General features: G+C 39.3%; 1 protein-coding gene across 1 annotated transcript in view; it reads right to left on the bottom strand.

The window, feature by feature from the left end:
* PIGK (phosphatidylinositol glycan anchor biosynthesis class K) overlaps positions 1–19,362 on the bottom strand; it is a 64,483-nt gene extending 45,121 nt beyond the window's left edge. Inside the window, exons 1-9 of the mRNA XM_086841416.1 lie at positions 19,180–19,362; positions 17,660–17,713; positions 15,550–15,641; positions 13,853–13,988; positions 12,512–12,623; positions 12,071–12,167; positions 11,639–11,756; positions 10,784–10,894; positions 6,127–6,299 (exon numbers count right to left, since the gene is read on the bottom strand). Of these exons, the coding sequence (XP_086697542.1) occupies positions 6,127–6,299; positions 10,784–10,894; positions 11,639–11,756; positions 12,071–12,167; positions 12,512–12,623; positions 13,853–13,988; positions 15,550–15,641; positions 17,660–17,713; positions 19,180–19,281 (995 nt within the window). The 5' untranslated portion in view covers positions 19,282–19,362. The remainder of the gene's footprint in view (positions 1–6,126; positions 6,300–10,783; positions 10,895–11,638; positions 11,757–12,070; positions 12,168–12,511; positions 12,624–13,852; positions 13,989–15,549; positions 15,642–17,659; positions 17,714–19,179) is intronic.

The following is a 19,362-nucleotide window of genomic DNA, read 5'->3' as shown; positions in this document are numbered from 1 at the left end:
TTCTTCAGCAGCAACATAGAGCACACAGCTACAGAAATACTGCTAGGAATAGACATTAATTTTTATTTAGCACCTGGGCAGCAGAGCAAGAAAATCAAGCCAGGACCTCCATATAAATAGCACTAGAAAGAATAACAAGCACTTCAGGAGACTGCAATTATAAAGCAGCCTGCTCAACTGCAAAAATAATAGCAGGTAAAGATCACACAGGGAGGAGAGAAGAAGAAATAATGGAACAAAATAAGAATTTTACACAGGAAAAATATAAAAAGGAATGTATAAAGGGAAACAAAATGAAACCCCTAGATCAAATATCCTGTGATATCTGGATACTCTCAATCTATGTAGATGGTGTTAAAATCTACTAGATATACTTAAGGTCTCACACTAAATCTAAACCTAATCACACTCAATCTGCCTTTTAGACATCACCTGTCCATTGCCTGACACCATATGTGCCCGAGTCAACTGGAATATCTAAGTCACTTGTGAAGAATGTAAAGGTACTGAACTTGATTCAAAAGCTGAATCAAATAAAATCCTGCCACTGACTTGGATGTGCTTCATGGTACCTCTACAGACCAAGAGGTTTCTTTGCCTATTAAAATTATACACAGAAATAACTAACTATATATAGGTTCAACAAAGCAGTGTTGTACTGAAAACGTGAAATAACAGAAGCACAACCCGATATCAACAATTGAAGGTCTCTCATAGAAAAAATGCAGGATGCCACACAAAACAAAAGTTTGGAGGAACACAGGGAAAAAAATCAGTAACGAAAATCTGAGTTAAGAGCTATAGTTTTGAAACAAAACTTTTTTTTATTACCAAAAAAACCCCAAAATCTATCAAAATGAATGGTCAAAAATTCTTTCAAAGGAATAAAAAATAAATTGCTCAAAGCTCCTTTTTAGAATACCTTGCTAAACGGGGATTATAATTACCAAGCACAGCACTTTAGTGTATTTAAAGTCTTCCCAACACAATTTATACCAGCAGTTCTTTTTGATATTGTCAGTCATTCTTATTTATTTTATACCAACATTATACTAGTGAGACTGTGCCCTTCTACATAATTTTTCCTTCTACAGTCTTCATACTAATCTCAGTTGTACTACCTTGACAAGTTCTTTTACTCTAGCAGGTGTAGGAGTATATATGTCTATATACATACTCCTATATATATATCAGTATAGTGTATATATGTCTATGCATATATTGACCTATCGTTCTGCAAGCAAAGAAACCCCAAATATATTTACAAAATACTTTAGGAAATCCAGCAATAATATTTAACAGCAAGTATTGGTTCTCCCATCTTCTTTAATTACTTGTAAGCTATTAAAAAGCACACGGATTACAAAAACCAAACTTAACACTAAAACAGAATAAATTTCTAAGACATTAGAGGAAAATATAGTACGTGTGTAACTGATTAGTGTTCTTCATGGGAAAAATTATGAAACCCATCTGAAGATGTTTGTGGACCTAGAAGAGCTTCTTAATCCCACTGGCAATTTAATTCTGATGAGTAGACACCTGCTATATTCTGAGGGTTTTTTTCTATTTTTACGTTACTCTGAAACTGAAGCACGTTACATCTCTACCAGGATGTCGCCCAGTAGGAAAAGTGGAAAGTAAGATTAAAACCTCCCATTATCCCGTCGAATTTCCACTGAACAAGGACCAAGTTGAACTCGCCTGCCTGATTCCGAGGGATCCCGCAGAGCAGGGCGCGGGGCGGGCGCGGCGGGGCCCCCCTGCTCCCGATCCCGGTCCCGGCCCCCGGTCCCGGCTCCCGGCCCCGATCCCGGCTCCCGGCCCCCGGTCCCGGCTCCCGGTCCCGGCTCCCGGTCCCGGCTCCCGGTCCCGGCTCCCAGCCCCGCTCCCGGCTCCCAGCCCCGCTCCCGGCTCCCAGCCCCGCTCCCGGTCCCGGCTCCCGGCACCGCTCCCGGCTCCCGATCCCGGCTCCCAGTCCCGCTCCCGGCTCCCAGCCCCGCTCCCGCTCCCGGCTCCCAGCCCCGCTCCCGGCTCCCGGTCCCGGCTCCCAGCCCCGCTCCCGGCTCCCGGTCCCGGCTCCCAGCCCCGCTCCCGGCTCCCGGTCCCGGCGCGATGGCGCCACCTGCCGGCGCGGGCCGGGAGCGGGAGTGCGGGACCCCCGCCAGGCAGCGGGAACCTGAGCTGGCAGAATTAGTCCTGAAAGTGACTTACGAAACGTGAAAGAACTACAGATTTGTGGCACCTGGTGCAGACTGAAGGGGGACCTCGGAACAAACCCAGACACTCTTATTTTAGTTTAAGGAAAGCCCACTGAGCTGAGCAGCATCCACTTGCCAAAAAAACAAATACCTATTTGTTCGCAAAGTTGATTCCCCGAGGCTTCAGGACCACACAACAGCACCTTTAATTATTAAGCACATCAAATTGAAAATAGCTGGTGGAAAAGAAGAAAGGACAGGAAAGAGACACCATACCAAATAGACTGAGAGAACATTAGCTAGTAATATTCTGCAAATGAACCAATTACTCATAATTAGCCTGTTACACAAGCATCCCTCCTAACACAAGTGACCAATTTATCTTTAAGAAAACAGTCACTACCAGTAGTATCACAATTCTTCATAACAGAAGTATTAAATACAAGCGTAATTCTCAAAAGCAATAAAACTACAATGATTTTATATGATGCTGTCTTTAATTCACTTCTTACTGCTCTCAAGGGAAATATTCATCCCAATTTCTACCAACTCTTTCTGCTGATACAGGTCTTTTCCTCATGACAAGAACTGAAAACGAGAAAGTGTTCCAACTGGCTGTAGAGTTAAAAGTTTAAAAGAGACATTCCTAATTTACTGGATATTCTAAAACCTGCAAGGCTCCTCCTCCAAAGAAGCAAAATTTCTTTTACTCCTTAATGCTGACTTTTTGCACTTGCGTGGGGATTTAGACAAAACATAACCATCTGAAGCCTCAGAACCCCTAGACTGTCAGATTTTCTGCTAAAATTGGCAGCTACAGATCCTGTCAGGACTGAGGCAGCTGCAGAACAAGCCCTTTGAAGTGAACACAGCTTAGACTGAAACAACTGTGAAGAAAGGAAATAGCAGAGGAACCTTCTCTTTATTTTTTAAAGCTTTTACTCGCAAATATTCACCTACCACTATGTGGATAGAAAGAAAGCCTCTTCTCTTGGTTAATTAGTAGTTGTTCTCTGTATGAGTCTCAGCCCAAGCCAGAGGAAACTTCAAAGGCCTCACTCGTCAAATGTCACGGCATGAGCTCCACGTGAAGCTGCCAGTTCTGATCTGGTTGCGCAGCTATGGCTCACGCTGGGCTTGGGAGCGGATCTGTACAACCAAGTAATTGCTAAGCAATTGTGTAACAAAAGAACAAACTTCTATTGAAAAGATTTGGCAAAGTCACAGCAGTGGGCAAGATGAGAACTTGAACAGTCTGCCAGCAGTACAATCCTGATACATGTTCATGCCACACATGACAGCATCTTCTTTACCCATAATCTGTGTAATCAGTGGTTTACCTCTTTTGTTCATTTGGCTTTTAATGTCCTTATCTGCATGTGTGACACCTGCAGCTTTAAAACAAACAAATCAGATCTAACACAGACAATAAGACTGTGTCTTAGTTGAGGCCTGGATTTCATTTTCTGGTTATGCTCTGTAACACAAGCGTTCTGTAGCATTCTACTGCTGCCAGAATGTAAAATGAAAAGAAAAAAGGTATCAGGCTAACACTGAGGGAAGAATAAAAGAATAAAACAGAGGACATGACTCATAAAGAATGAAGCCTCAAATCAAATATTAAATCAATAACAGCTTCACACTCAGTAATCAGTAATACAAATTCTGACGTACTGGCAGTACACACTTGTGATCTATCAGATACCTCTTGGTCAATAAATCTTACAAACTCTTAAGGGCCCAAGCTCAATTCTCTATTATTTTCTTCTGCTTCATCAGGGCTTTTAAAACAATGTTGGGCATGAACAAGATTAGTCATAACTATTTAAGAGGGATTATTTTGTTTTTAATAAGCTTGGTTTAGCTCTTTCCCAGTGAAACAAAAAAGAATAAACCAGGCTGTGATAGCCCCATCCTTCCCCAGCTGTTTTACCTGAGAGTGTCAACAGCCATCGCACTCCCAAAAGGCACAGAATGGTTTAACTGACACTGAGGGAGTTAAGAATAAGCACTCACATTCTGTCATTCAGAAGCCATTCTTACATTATTTTGGGACAATCAGTGGCAGCACCTATTCAAAACTCATGTAATTTTTGTTCTGCCTTCTCTACACCCTCAGAAATAGGTGCATGTAATGTTCATAACATTCTTCTAAAAAACCAGAGTAACTAGTTCTTGTAGATCAGATGCTCCAAAACTGCATTTTTAAAAAGCATTAACATTTTAATTTAATAAATTCATTTCAAGCTGTAATTCTTAAATGTGTTGCAGTTAAACAGAGCTGTCATACCAAGAAGTACTGACCTCAGAATTCTGCTTAAGGAATTTACTATGCACTCCACATCACTGTCTGTTAGAGCTATATTACAGTTTCTCAGTACTTTTTTAACAAATTCCATACTTTCTCCTCCAATAAAAACATATTGTCTACAAACTCTTTCCAAATCTTACCAAGACACTGAGAACTTAAGTAGTTTTTTAGAAAATTGTATAAAGGAGAACTATTAAACCAGCATGTCCCCATCCCTTCTGATTTCACAGACTTAAGTGGAATTGCCATGATAACGTAATACAGATTTCATTAAATACCTGATCATTTCACAAGGATAACGTTCCTCTCTGTGCATGAGTGCCCATTTCTCAACATGTTTCTATGTGTGCACTCCAATAGTGTCAGGCACCAAAAATCTCTCCACTACTGACACCAAACTAACACACACACACTAAATAGCTGAAAATTCCAGCCAGACACTTCCTGTTCAAGAATGGAAAAGTCCTTCAAAATCTATTTCTCCTTTCAATTGTCCACAAATTACAAGCCCACAGATAAGTTTTCATCATGGTTTTTGACTAACAGAACTTCTGTGACTTGCCAAGAGCTTTTTTAATCTTCAGTGAAAAAACAAATTTAGTGTCACTAAGTACTGTTCTATACTAAGGCATCACAAAACTAGCTCAAGATTTATATGGTATGTACCAATGCATATGATCCAGATATAAATACAGTGTGAAAGTAAAATATGAAATACACAAGACCTTTTAGGATACTTAAAATGACAAGGACCAGAGTTACTGTTATCTTTAAAATAAATAAAACTGCTATCCACTGGCTTGAGCAACAGTAAACAACAAAGCAGACAAGAATTTACATCAATTTATGTGTTGAAAAGTATTTAGTCCCTGATATAACACAATATTTCAGTTCTTTGTTTCCCCCTCCTACAGGGCAGTATCATCAAGCACAAAAGACACAACAGAAATGGAAGTACAATGCTAAATAAACCCTACAGAACAAGCACATCTTTCTTTACATCTTCCCAATAGGTGGCAACAGTATCCCAAAAATACAAAGAAATTTATACTTCTTTCTTCATCCACATAGTAACAGAAGCCCTGTTACAACTTCAATCAATGAACTTGCACTTAAACTTGTAGTTCTAATCAAATGAATCACTGCATCTCAGGAACAGAAATTTTCAGGACAGAATAATGTCAAAGGCCCGGAAATTCAGAGAACAGAAACAAAGCATTTGTTAAAAGAAGCTGTTGTCACCTAACCTGACGGCTTACACTCAAAGCTCACCTGGGGGGGCAAACTACCACAAGCAGGAATCGCAGTAAAAAAATATTTGAACACTAAAAAAGAAACATTAAGGAAGAAATAAAATTCTAAACTACTTCTGTTATTGACATCCACACCTTGGTCTTAAGCAGCAATTTATTTACAAAGGTGAGGGAAAGAGTGGGTATGTTTACACAAAGTTTTCAGCTGACAATTTCATCACAGTAGGAGGTCCATATTAACTCCCTGATTCCTTGTAAGAAATGACAGGAAGTCAGAGTTCATTTTCCTTGGCAGTTACACAACTGGTTTGTTTTTGTGGCACAAAGATATACAAATCAGGTCTAAATAATGACTACTTACTTGCTTTCAAATCCAGCCACGTCCCGGTCCAAGGAAAGTGTCTCTGTGGTGATCTCCACCTTCCTGACGCTGCCGAAGAAATCTGTTATCAGAACATTCTGAGGAGCTCGCTGGAACAGGTCTGTTCGGTGCCCAGGGGTGGAAACACACAAGCTTTTTGGACAGACCTGAAACTGAAAACCAAGATGGACAATCACATCCTGTCCCTAATTCAACAGTCTCTATATACACTTTCCAAAATTAAACTACTATTAAAAAGAAAGATAAATTATACATATAGCTTGCATTAATTTCAGTACAAGCTCCATAGCTGAAAAAAAAAAGTGGTTGAAAAAATGCATTAAGATGCATAAACACCTTAAGCATTTCTGAAAACCCTTTTTCCTTACAATAATGCCACTGGATTTTAAAAATGCTCCTGTGAAAGCCAACAATCAATTACATGTAACTGATAAATGCACAAATATATTGCTGAATACAGATGCAGCAATGCTGCTATAACCTTCCAGAAGTCACAAGTGGGCATAAATTCTTCGTATTTACCAAAGGGAGGCATGCAAAATTAAATAAGCTTTGATAAGTAGCTCTGTTGAAGTCTTCATAAAGAAGCAAAAAATTTACATTTTGATAGGAAAAAAAAAATCCATCAGTCTTGTTTCTAATTTATAGCCTGCAAATTAATGCATAGAATCTTCAAATATCCAAAGTGTTTTGTTTACATTAAGTTCACAGACATCCTGTGACACAAACTAGCTAAACACCTTATTATTTATTTTACCCATGTATTTTGTCTACATATCAGATCCCCTATATCCCACACACAGTACAACACCTGAAAGACAAAACCAGCACTAACAAAAGCAAAAGGAACAGTGACAGATTTGGTGCAGCATTTAGAACACCTGGCAGGAGAGGATGCCAGGTACCATGTAACAAGTTTGTTATGTACCCAGCAGACACTCAAGGCAATATAAATGCGTGTGGGACAGACACAAAGCCATTCTGCACCAGTCCTACCACACCTGCCACAACACAGATCACCTGGTAACAGTGCAGGTTATGTGAGTCCTTCACATTCCAGCCACACAAGAGATTTAACATACAGGACTAAGAATGTTTTTCTCCACATGGGTGCTCATGTTCCTTAATCTTAAATTGTCCAAGTGATTTTCACCAACAGGTCCATCAACCACAGGATCTAAAGCTCGTATACCTAAATTACCTCATGCGTCAGCTCTTACAAGGTTGCATCCTTATGACAAGACCACAGGTCCTAATCAGCTCAGTGCAAATACAACTTGAATTATCCCAGATTATGACTGACAAAAACCTGTGAGTTTCAGGCCATACTTCCCAGCAGAAATAATGTACTCAGCCTGACACAAAATGCACAGGCTTTTGTCACTCATTCTCGTTGGACGACAGAGCCCTATAGTTTTACAAAAAGTTTCCCAGAGAGGAAACATCTATCTGGCTTTTCCTCGTAGAGGACAGATTCTATCTCCCCATTCCTCCCTTCTGCTCTACTCCAGTTTCTCTTTTATCCCTTTTTTAGCCTAAGCCTGTAATCATATGGCATCAGGCTGCTTGTCCAGGGAGGCCTCAGCTCACTATCACCTTTATCTGAAGCATACCTGACACATATACACTCAGCTCTTATTTTAACAATTCCCAGCTCTCTTGTTGGCTGCTATCACACAGCTGCTAAAGAAAAGATGGGGCAAATCAAACCCTTGTTATCCTCCCTGTGGTGAAAATGAACTAGACTCATCAGCATCATGCTTCCCATACAAAAGCCAGTTGTTAATGCACACACAAACACTCTAAAATTTTCATTTTCACCAAAAGGCTATCAATTTTCTCCAGCTTCGCTCTAGTTAAGGGCACAAGCATAAAAACTAAGTCTCTGAACTAAACTATAAACAGTAAACATTTGTTTTAATCCCACTATTTGAAGCACAAATTTATGCTGCAGTTATACAAGTAAGTCTCTCGCCAAGGTTTTGAGAGTATAAATGTCAAAAAAAATCTGCATCAGCACTGAAAGTAGGAAACTAATACTACACCAAACTAATTCTAACCTGCCCCACAACAATTTACTACCACAACATATTGAAAGGAATTTGAACAATAATGTGAAGTGGCAGTGAAAAGAAGACTTCAGTGTTAAAAACCCATCCACTACCACTGCGAGAAAGGACTGCAAACCATTTATAGCACAGAGGATTAACACTAATAACCAAGGTCTTCTGACAAAAAAAAAGGAAAAGACAAACACTGGCTAAGTTAAGCACATTTTTCCTTTACTAATTTTTCCAAATTTTTATTTTTTTTTTCAAACAAAGCTAAACAACTACCCCAACTTTGTTATCTTAACTTTTCTAACAACAATTTAGATATTTTAGGACAAATGACAGCTCATTTATAAATTTATTTGAATCTTATTTTCAAATTTATGACATTTCAATGTAGTCTTTATTTTCAGGGAATTATGATCAAACCTGAAGTCAGTCAGTTGCACAGCTTTATGCTATCCCTTAGCAACACAGATGGAGCAGGTGGGGAGTAGGTGGAGTGGATAATGAAAAATGATGTATCATTCTTTGCAGGAATGCAATATCCAAATCTTAGGTGGATGTGAAGAGAAGCTGTTTCAAGAGTGATTAGAGAAAAGTAAAGAGGTAATGGGATAGAAGCAGTGTAACAAATACACAGTAGTTCAAAAAGAGAAGACATCTGACACATCAGAAGATCAAACAACTAAAGATCATTTAATTTTAAAGCTAGGTAGTGAGCAATGTAAGTTACTCTGATCTTGGAAAGCATTAATTTAAATTAAAAAAATCAGAGTTGGATAGAGTACCTCCAGTTCCAGAGTACCTCCTGCAACTGTTGGCAAAGAAAAACAGGTTTATATCCTCACCACAGACTAACCATATGCCATTTTGGAACCCTAAGATGAAGCCTTGAAAAGCACCAGCTCCAAGTCAAGTGATCCCAGTTTCTGAAATGCATGCAGATTATGACTCAGTACCTGATCACACAATGGTCTGGGTTGGAAGAGACCTTAAAGATCATCTAGCTTCACTTTCCTACCAATGGCAGGGACACCTCCCACTCGACCAGGCCTCGCAGGCCCATCCAACCCGGCCTCGAACAATTTATCACAAATCACAGTATACTTGTGTCCCTTCTCTTCCACTCCCTGAGCATCAATCAGCAGATTGATGTATGGTAAGATGACTTACATGAGGTAAGGAATTTACCAGTATGGATAACTTCCCACAGCTCTTCCTGAATATTTGGCATATAAGCAAAAACACAGTTTCTCCAAAGAGCTCAAATACACAGTTTCTCCAAAGAGCTCAAAAAGTAAACTACTTGGCCAGCTAACAAATTTCTACACTTTCCACAATAATCAGATTAACATTCTGCTGGCCAGACCACCTATACCACTTCCAAGAGAGTGTCTTACACTTTTCCTTTTTTATGACCTTTTATTATTACCACAAATTAATTTTCTGGTTTACAGTAATATTTGAATGAACAGACTAGACCAAGATACTTAATCAATAAAGAACTTGTGTATTTTTCTTTATCAAGATTTATTTTAAAGTTACCTGTATCTCATAATTAGAAGGTATTAAATTATAGGACAGAATTTCAATCCCATAGAAGTAAGTAAAAGAACCTTGAGTCTTAGGCATAGAGTCAATTCTGTATCAACATAAAATCTGCCAAGTGTGGGTTGTTTAGAGAGAATTCTAGCACACATGTAGCAGTCAGGCTAACACCATCCTCTGTAGACAGAGGGTGGCATAAAACTTTTGAGCAGCTGCTCCTTTTACAGAAATGAATTTATGACAATATGTTCTGTAAGTGGTGGCTCCGAGATTACTGATGTGGCACAGCAGGATTTACAGTAACAAGGTACCAAAGTATAACCCATGACCACAAAGAAACTAGCACTGGAATAGGTATAAAGGGTTAACAAAGCAAATAAAATATGGTTACTTTTTAAGTCCTCTTACTAGTGTATACATCTCCCTGCTAGAGAGGCATTTTCATAAATTTTTTTATGTTATCTGGTTAGCTGCTTCTTCTGCTTCATACCTGAAATCTACAATAACGTTTGCCTCAGCTATAATTAAGTCCAAACACTGAGGTACTTGTATTTATCTTGTTCTGGAATCTAAGCAGATATACAGATAAATTCATCTCTGCATGAATCTGTGAGTGCACTGTTAGAATTTTAACTGTTTAACCACCTTTGCAAAACAACATCAATGCCTGCTTTTCCACATCTGCAATGTCTGCTATCCTGGTTTTAGAAGCTTCCTGCTAAAATATTTCACATGCAAATGCATCATTCTATTGATATGAATATTTAATTAATACTTTATTATTTTTTCAGCAAAAAATAAAAAATCTGGCTAATTTTGTTTGGTTTTTTTTTTCTGGAGCCAGCAAAGCACTTTCAAATGAGGACAATCCTTGAAGTGTTACACAACTGGCAAAAAAACTCTCATCCAAAGCTGCTTCCGAGAGAAACAGCAGGAGCATAAAAAGCATTTGAAGAACCCTACAGACAAAATAGATTAGTTTTGGAACTATTAAAGTCATTAGCACATTCATGAATGTCGAATATTCTACTTACTAGGTCATTCATATTTGTCTGGCTGGCTGGATGAATTTCTTCCAAGAACTCTAACACATAGAATGTGTATCTGTCCATGAGATGAACGCCAATCCCCAGGTCAGGCTGATGCTTTAAAAACAACACACAGCATTATTTGCCATCTGCAGAAGAGATCTCAGCATCCAGGAGAGGGAACAGAATGTAACAGCATGTTGCAAAAGTTAAGTGTAATTTTTTTTTGTTCTTAGGTAAATTATGCAAGAAAATGGCCAGCTGTAAAGAAACCTACTGCTGATAAGCTGAACAATGCAGTTTATCTAGAAACTGTATCTGTAATATCTATGTTTCCCAAAAAGCAGGGATCCCCTTCTTAATGGCCCAGCACGGATCTGTGGACTTTAAAAAACAGGGCTGGGAGAGCCAGTGTACCTTACAGCAGTGCATGGGTTCAGGTAATCCTGACCAGCTCCTTTTGGTCTGGCTGGGATCTCACCCATGGCTTCTGTAATTCACCTGGGATATAATTACAGCAGGTGAAGGTTAGCATTTTGTTTTATATCAAGCATAGTAAGTCCTAGACTGAATATTCCTCACACACATCTCTCAGCAGTCTTCCCATAAGATTCCTTACTATCCTAGGCAATACATAAACTGACCAGCAAGCACAGAAATCCATCATTAGCCTTGTTCTTTGGGAGAGCATACAAAAACAAGCAGGAACAGTACACTTACAAGTTTTGTCAAAACCCCACAAAATACCTTATACATTCAGCAACTAGAATAAAGGAAATCTTTAGTTAAAAGTCAGCAGGAGCTGTGCTTTTAACTCAGGCATTCTGAAAACTGTCTTCAGGATCACATAAATCTACTTACTGATAAAGAATCTTCTCCTACTTGGCTGCTAGCCAAGGCCATTATGTTGGGTGAATAAAATCGTTCATACATGGATGCTCCTTGACAAGTATCAATAATAAACAACAATTCATTGTACCTGAAAGAAAGAAAACAGCCTCCTTACCCACTTCCACACAAACACCATATACCAGGGCTCAGAACCTGGAACCTCAGAAAAGGAACTCCCCGGATCAGTTTTAGGATGTGAGTTTGCCCAAAGCAATACATTTGAGCAGCTCTAACTGCAGGAAGCTGAAAGCAAAAACTAAAACTCTGCTTTCTGAATGCGAACTCTCACACAAGTTTATGGATCACCAGTATCACTGCTGCAAGTAAGCAAGGCCTACCAGCAAGACACACTTAAAGAGTACGTTCAAGATATTTAGTGTCTACATAACACTTATTTCTTACCTCCTTTTCTGCCACATTTGTTCAAAGGCATCAGCAAGTTCTACATTTGTAATTTCTTCAGAATCTTGAAATTTTAGGAAACCATTTCCACCATGACCTAACAGAAAAATCAGAAGTTAGGCAAGGATGTAGGTTAAAGGAAGATATGCAGCCTGGCTGATCATTTTTCTAAAACAAGGAAAACACGATTCTCTTTCTCCAGAGACAGTCCAACAAAATAAAATATTGGTACAGTAAAAACAATACACCTTCCATTTCAACTGGAAACTATACTGGCTTAGTACTGCTTTACAGGCATTTTTTCTTAATTAGAGTGACATGATAAAACCAGAAATAAAATCTCTTGGTCGATTCTTTTGTGCATTTGGACTACTGATGCTTTCAACAAATGCATCCAACTGAGCAAGCATCAATAAACTGTACAGAGAAACCTGCAATTACCTGTCATATATATTAGAATATTGCTTCTGTCATCAGAAAGAAGACGTTTAGATCGCGGTGTGCTTGGTGGGATTCTTCCCGTTAAAACACGCAAGAAATTTTCAACAGTAACCTATGAATAGAAGCATAAAGTAATTTTCTAAAGATAAAAATATTGATCAGCTATAGGCTGGGTCAAAGAAATTAAATAATGGAACACCAAAATATGCAGTGTATCTAATCAGACCTAGTATGGAATGGTATAAATTGCATAAACATTTTCTGTGCAAGGTTTTACTTCAGGTAAAGAATCATGTGGTACCTTTTACTTTACTCCACTAACATCAGCTTGTTGTGTAATTATATCCAATCAATCTACTACCATTATAATTTTTGAATACATTTACACTGATCTAAAAACCTGTCAGCATATAGTTTCATTGTGCCAAAGCTGCTCCTGTACTCACAAAATGCTCCAACATTAGTGTGTGTTACCATGGAAAAACAAAAGTTTAAATTCTCTCTGCAACTCAGAAAAGAAAAAACAAGATCAATTCCATTACATAAGTCTGAGTGAACAGATAAATTCCATCTGAGTGGTGACTGCAAGATGTCCTATAACACCATTTCCACTTGAAGTACACGTGCCCAGCTCAAATGCCAGCAACAAATCCATACCCAGGAAAAAACATGATAAAAAGAACATAGCTCTATTCCAGTTCAGTGTCTTCACTTCTCTGTATGAAATTTCAGAGAAATAAAACATCTAATATATACTTAAATACAATCCAATAACCCTTTACCAATAATTCTACAGCACTATTAAACCAAGAAACTGATGTGTAATTTTGTCCCAACTGGTAAAGACACTGGCTAGTATGAAGGAATATTACATGAAAAGAAAGGTGAAAGAATGCAGACTTTTATACAGTAATTGCTATGTAGTAATGATTCAGTAATGGCTTTTGTTTTATTTTAGGAGGTGTAAAATGAGGAATTTAAGTACATATACCTAATAATTCACTTGCACACCAAAATTTTCACAGTAATTTTTATGCTGGCAAGATGAGACACTGAAGTAATTTCCATAGAAAGTTCAGTAATGTGATTCTATTCCATTATTTAAAATAGATAATTTTAAATTAGATAGACTAAACATGTCTCTAGTACAGTGAACTTCAAACTCAAAATATCAGGGTGGGGAAGGGTATGTGTTTTAGACTCATCAGCTGATAATAAAAACCCAGCCCAAAACCAGTAATATGAAAAGAAAGACTTCCTCAGACTTCACAGATGCTACATAAATCTTTAAACTAACACTAAAAGATTAAGACTCAAGTGTTTCAGCTGAAACACAGTTACCTCATAGCTTCTGTAATCCACTTCCACATCATCTCCATAGACATTTAGCTCCATGTTTTTATGACTAAACACAGTAGCAGGTTTGGGATTTCTGGGATTACATGCCATATCATCTGCCAGCATCAAGACAATGTGACTGTGGAAAAAAAGAAAAAGAAAAAAAAACATTTCAGACATTCTACATGCTCAAATCCACATAAAAATTGCTGGAAATGCTAAATAAACAGGCTCACTCTCTCATGGTCTTCCACAGTGTCTTGGAGAGTATTCTTGACCATAGTTGAAAGTATTGCTGGCTTTTTGAGATTAATTCCAGATCTTTGGATATGGACAAGAAATGGACCTTGCTACTGAACAGAGAAATCTCAGTCACACCATAGTTCTCACAGTATTTCTAAAACTCACACCTATTTTGGCTTTAATAGTGAAGACAGACAGATGCAAAGATGAAAGTTCTCAGAAACGGGCAGGACTAGTGACAGGATTTCTAAGGCACTGCTGAGGTGACCTGCACTTCAAAGGCTGCACAGGAGCGAAGACAAGCTGCTTCTGAATGACATGGGCAAGAACAAAAGGTATTTTTCAGTGCCTTTCAGCCCACAGCACATCCACAGTGGGTTCCCTTGGATGCATCTAAAAATTGAGTTTTGAAATCCACTCTTTCAAAAACCAGAAAGCCATTCCTTTTTTTCTTCTTTTTTTTTTTTTTTTTTTTATATAATAAACACAGGGAACAGGATGATACTGCCAGTGCATTCATAATTGAGTTGGAGTTAACTGGGGACACCAGTTGTGCAGTTTTGGACTTGGACAAAAAAATGCCATACTAATTCAATCCATCAGGATATGCATTTTGCAGTGATGAAGCAGGCTATACTTCTTTAGGCAGACATGGTGGAGAAACTACCAGTCCTCTAAACTACCATTAAAACCAGGGCCACAAGGAATTCTAGAGGAGCCTATGGTACATATAGCTCATTACACAATGAATGCTGGTGCCTTAAATTCACTTCCACAGTTTTGATGGAAGTAAATGACATTCTGAACCAGCTGGATGGAACTGTGCCAACACCCCTAGAACTTCCAGTGGGAACACAAAGAAAATCAGAACCTTTCTACTCCTGTTGTCAATGAAGAGATACTATTCTAGCCCTCGTGCTATCACTAGAGAAACACAACTTGTATGGACAAAAAAAATGGTTTCTCAAAGAAAATCAAGAAAAATGGATTTTTTCAAGGCAACTCAATATATAGGAGTTGCTCCTATAGTTCAGAGCCTTTAAAGACTCAGCATAGTTACAGATGTGGAAGTCTTACATCTTAGTACAGTCACAGGTACCAGCATCTCCACACCAAAAAGAAATTAAAGTACAGCAAAACTCATCTCTCACAGTACTACTGTCATTGCTGAATGCATTTAGCAATTTTCACATTACACTTACACCAGTTTGCTAAGTGGTACATTTTAGTGGCTATATCTAATTAGCCTATTCCAAATGGAAATTTTATTATGCAACTTGTTGCTTTTCCTTTGGAACAACATTGCTGCAGTTTTTACCACACTGTTGTACTTGCATTCTTTCTTTTTACTTTTATCCAGTTAAACTGGAAGAAAAATGTATTTCCATACTGTTTCAGATAGCATGAGAAGTTTAACAGCATATTTGGAAGAACTGGATTCACCAAGATTTCCTCACCTATCAGGAATTCCCAGTCTCTTGACACTTCTGTACACTGAGAGAGTATTTGCCACATGACGATAATTAAACCAGAATCGAGATGTACACACCTTGGAACAAAAAAAAAGTGTATTAAATAGTGTTAAGATACAAATTGGCCTGACACATTGCATCAGAACAAGGTGATTACAGGAATATTAAAAAAAATAGTAACAACTCAGAAAGAATACAGTAACACCAAGAAACTCATGATATAAGTTATGTAAATCTTGTGCCAAAGCAAAAAATTCTGAAAATAAAAGTTCAAAACAAAAGTCCATAGCATACTGACTCAAGATAAAATTGTCATAAGCCCTTACTAAAAATAGAAAGTGACACTTAAGAGAACAATTCAACAACAGTAAGAGGATAAGCTAATTTTTTTCATTTGCTTTCTCCTTATCAAATGGAAGAGAGATCAAAGGAAGAGTTCTCATCTCAACAGCAAATCCATTGTGGGACCATTCTTCCACAAAGGCACAGGTGAATTAATACATGCAGAAGATACAGTGGAAAATGCACTAAGGACATTTGCATTCATGGAGTCAAAGTGAGAGCAAAGTGAGCTCTAACCAATATAAATACAAATTAATCTGGATACAGATTTTCAGAATTCAATTTCTACTGTTCTAACAGGCAAGGGATCAGGGGTCATTCCCTTTACTTATGCACTCCCTAAATCAGGTTCTGATTCAGACATTTCAAAAGCTTCTAAAAGAGGTGACTTTAAAACCACAAAAACAAAGATGCAGGAAAAAGCACTTAGATAGTTTAACTTTCCAGCTCTAGAAGTAGAGCTGTAAATTACACTACACAGCATCTCTTTCTCTACTATTTTCATAAAAAGAACTGAGTTGTAGCTTAAGTAATAATAAAATTCAGCCTGAAAGGATCCGCTTGTGTCTCTCTCATCCTGTCAGTTATGAATTCAGAAAAAGCCCATGGGAATCAGTCCATGAAGACATTTGCCTTTCAGCAAGATTTAAAGCTCTGAAAACAAACTGTATCCAATTTAGCTGAGACATTGCAAGGTACCATCATCTGCCCCCTGCCTCCAGTACCTCCCTTACAACACAGTGGAAATTGTGTCTAAGCTTTAAATGCAGTTATCCATGCTGCAGCACACTAATTAAAGCTATTGATGAGGTGGGATTGCTCTATGATCACAGGTTTGAAGTGCCTGTCAGCAGTAAACCCCTCCCTGCTTTACTGCTTAAAAAATTAGTAGCAATTGTTACAAAACTTAACGATGAGCCACTGAGAAAATAAAACCGGCAGAAAATCTGTTCAGCCCAGAAAGAATAGGTCCTTGGACCTAATTTTCCACCTTCTTTGTGTGTTTTTATGGGTACTAATAAAAGCATCTATTTTTTAATAGAATTAAAATAGTTTGTTATGTTTTAATAGTTTCAAGTTTGTACCTTGTAGAATATAGAAATTATTTCTTCAATTAGTTACTGTTAACTATCCTTTTATATTGCTCAGTTTTAGTATCTTGAAAACAAACAGCTGCTACTGAGTAATTACAATAGTGTTCTGAAACAAATTAGTCATTAAGTCCTGAATTGTGATTAAGAACCAATTGTGCAGCATGATTCAAAGCTAATAAAAGTTATATGGCAAAGAAAAAGAGAATTAGGGTAAGAACAGTTGATCTAAACACTATGTTGCCTGAACTGATTTTATTCCCAGCCTGTTATCACAAGTTAACAGACTGAATAAGAACAAAAATGAGATATAAACTCTATCTGCCTGGTCAAAGAGACCACACTTCCCTGGTATCAGAATTACACCTTTTTTCCAATATGCAGTATGCTAATTTAACTATTTTAATGCTTTCAGAACTTTTGTTTTATGAATCCTGCCATGTAGCTAGACACACTGAGTGCTTGAAATTTGGTCATATTGAAAAGATAATTTCATTATACTGTAATAAATCTGCAGGCACAATTTCAAATTTATTCATTTCCAAATGTTTATTTTTCAATTTCTTTCAAATGAGCATGACTCTTGAATGACTGTTGCAATTATGGCTCCTGATGAAAAACTGTTAACTTTATTGGAGGAAAACAACATGGGCCATGCTTACCAAAACTGCCCAGTTATTTGTATGTCCACTTCTAAAAAACTGCTCTGCTCGATCCTGAAAGATAAAAACAATTTTAGATTTTTCAGCAATAAGAAATGACGACTCATAGTTTTGTTATTTCCACAAGAGTGTTCAATGCATATGTTTACCACATATTAATACTGAATAAACCTTCGAAAAGCTAGAAGAGAGATCTTTTTCTTAACATTTTCACATTTCATGTGAATTAACTGCTCCAAATCTTTCCCTGAAACTTGCTACAGAACAAAAAGGCATTTTTAGTCACTTGCACCTTAGTTAAAACCAAAAGCCCACACATGTCTACTCCAAAGGACACTCCAAGAACAAAATAATATGATTTATCGACCTACAGTCTCATCCTTAATGAGAAAAGCAGCTTGGATTCAATTCAATTCAATTTTCAAAAGCAGGTAAAAGAATTTGAAGTTTTAACCCACTTTAAATCCAAGGTGTTTACCTTCCAAAATCAAGATCTATGACAGCAACCTTCTTTATAATCTATGTTCTCCATAGTTCCCACTTTCCTTTGGAGATGAGAGGACCCTTGCTCCTTAACAGAGAGCATAAATCAGGACACGAAAAGGGGCTAAGACTGCGCAGAGGTAAGGGACTAAGTCTGTAACAGGGCAACAACCCAAACCTGCTGACTACTAAATCACACTCAATATATTAACTCTGAGGAGTTCTGGGACGATGCTTGTGCTCTTATACAAAACACAGACTAACAGAAATAGTATTGTACTTCAAGCAGAAAACAACCTGCAGTTTAATTAGTCATCCATAGATTGTAAGAATATTTCTATTGTTCGGGGTGCGGGGGTTGTTCGGTCCTAGTTGTTATTAATTTCAAGCATAACAACTTGTTAATAACGCAGAATTCAAAAGCAAACAACACTCCAGATGTAGCGTGGGCACATTGCATTAAGCTAATTGCTGAAACATGAAATTACTCCCACCTGACAAACCCACTAGCACCTGCCGCAGCGCCTCACACCTGAGGCACGGGCCCCGGGCCGGGCAGCGCCCGCAGCCAGCCCGGGGCACCCCGAACCCGGCCAGCCGGGCCCGGCTGCAGCAGCAGACACCCGCTACAAGTGACAGCGCGTGGCCAAGGAAAATTTCAGAGACTCACAAAAGGATGGAAAGTCTGGGGGTTTGTAACTTTGAGCAGCTCGAACAAGGCAAGCGGACCAGCCAGGCCGGCCAGCACCAGCGCTCTCGGCACACAGCGCCCCGCGGTTCCGCCCCTCCGGGCGGGGCCGGGGCCGGCTCCTCCCGCCGGGCCGGCAGCGCTGGGGACCGCGGCTCGGTGTCGCTGCCCGTCGTACCGACAGGGCCTCCCCCGCGTGCCGCCAGCGCCTCCGGACAGCTCCGCGGGCAGCCTGCGGGCTCCCTGTCTGCGGCCGGGAGGCGATGGGGACGCCGGCAGCACCGAGCCCAATGCGGCGCCCGCCCGCCCGCCCGCTCCCAGGACCCACCGCTGCTCCCCCGGCCCGTACCTGGGGGCCGCCGGCCAGAGCTGCGCCGCAGCAGCTCAGCAGCAGCAGCAGCGGCGCGGCGGCCGCGCGGGCCCGGGAGGCGCCGGGCACGGCAGCCGCCATCTCAGCCCGCCTCCTGCGCGGGCCCGGCCGCCGCGGCTGCCGGAAGGGGGGCGGCGGCCTGTGCGCAAGTTCCGCGGGGCG

Source organism: Cyanistes caeruleus, chromosome 9, assembly GCF_971803275.1.
Source record: "Cyanistes caeruleus chromosome 9, bCyaCae1.hap1.1, whole genome shotgun sequence".
Lineage (NCBI taxonomy): Eukaryota > Metazoa > Chordata > Aves > Passeriformes > Paridae > Cyanistes > Cyanistes caeruleus.
Note: the sequence above shows the minus strand (reverse complement) of the source record. Positions and strands in the feature narration are given on the sequence as shown.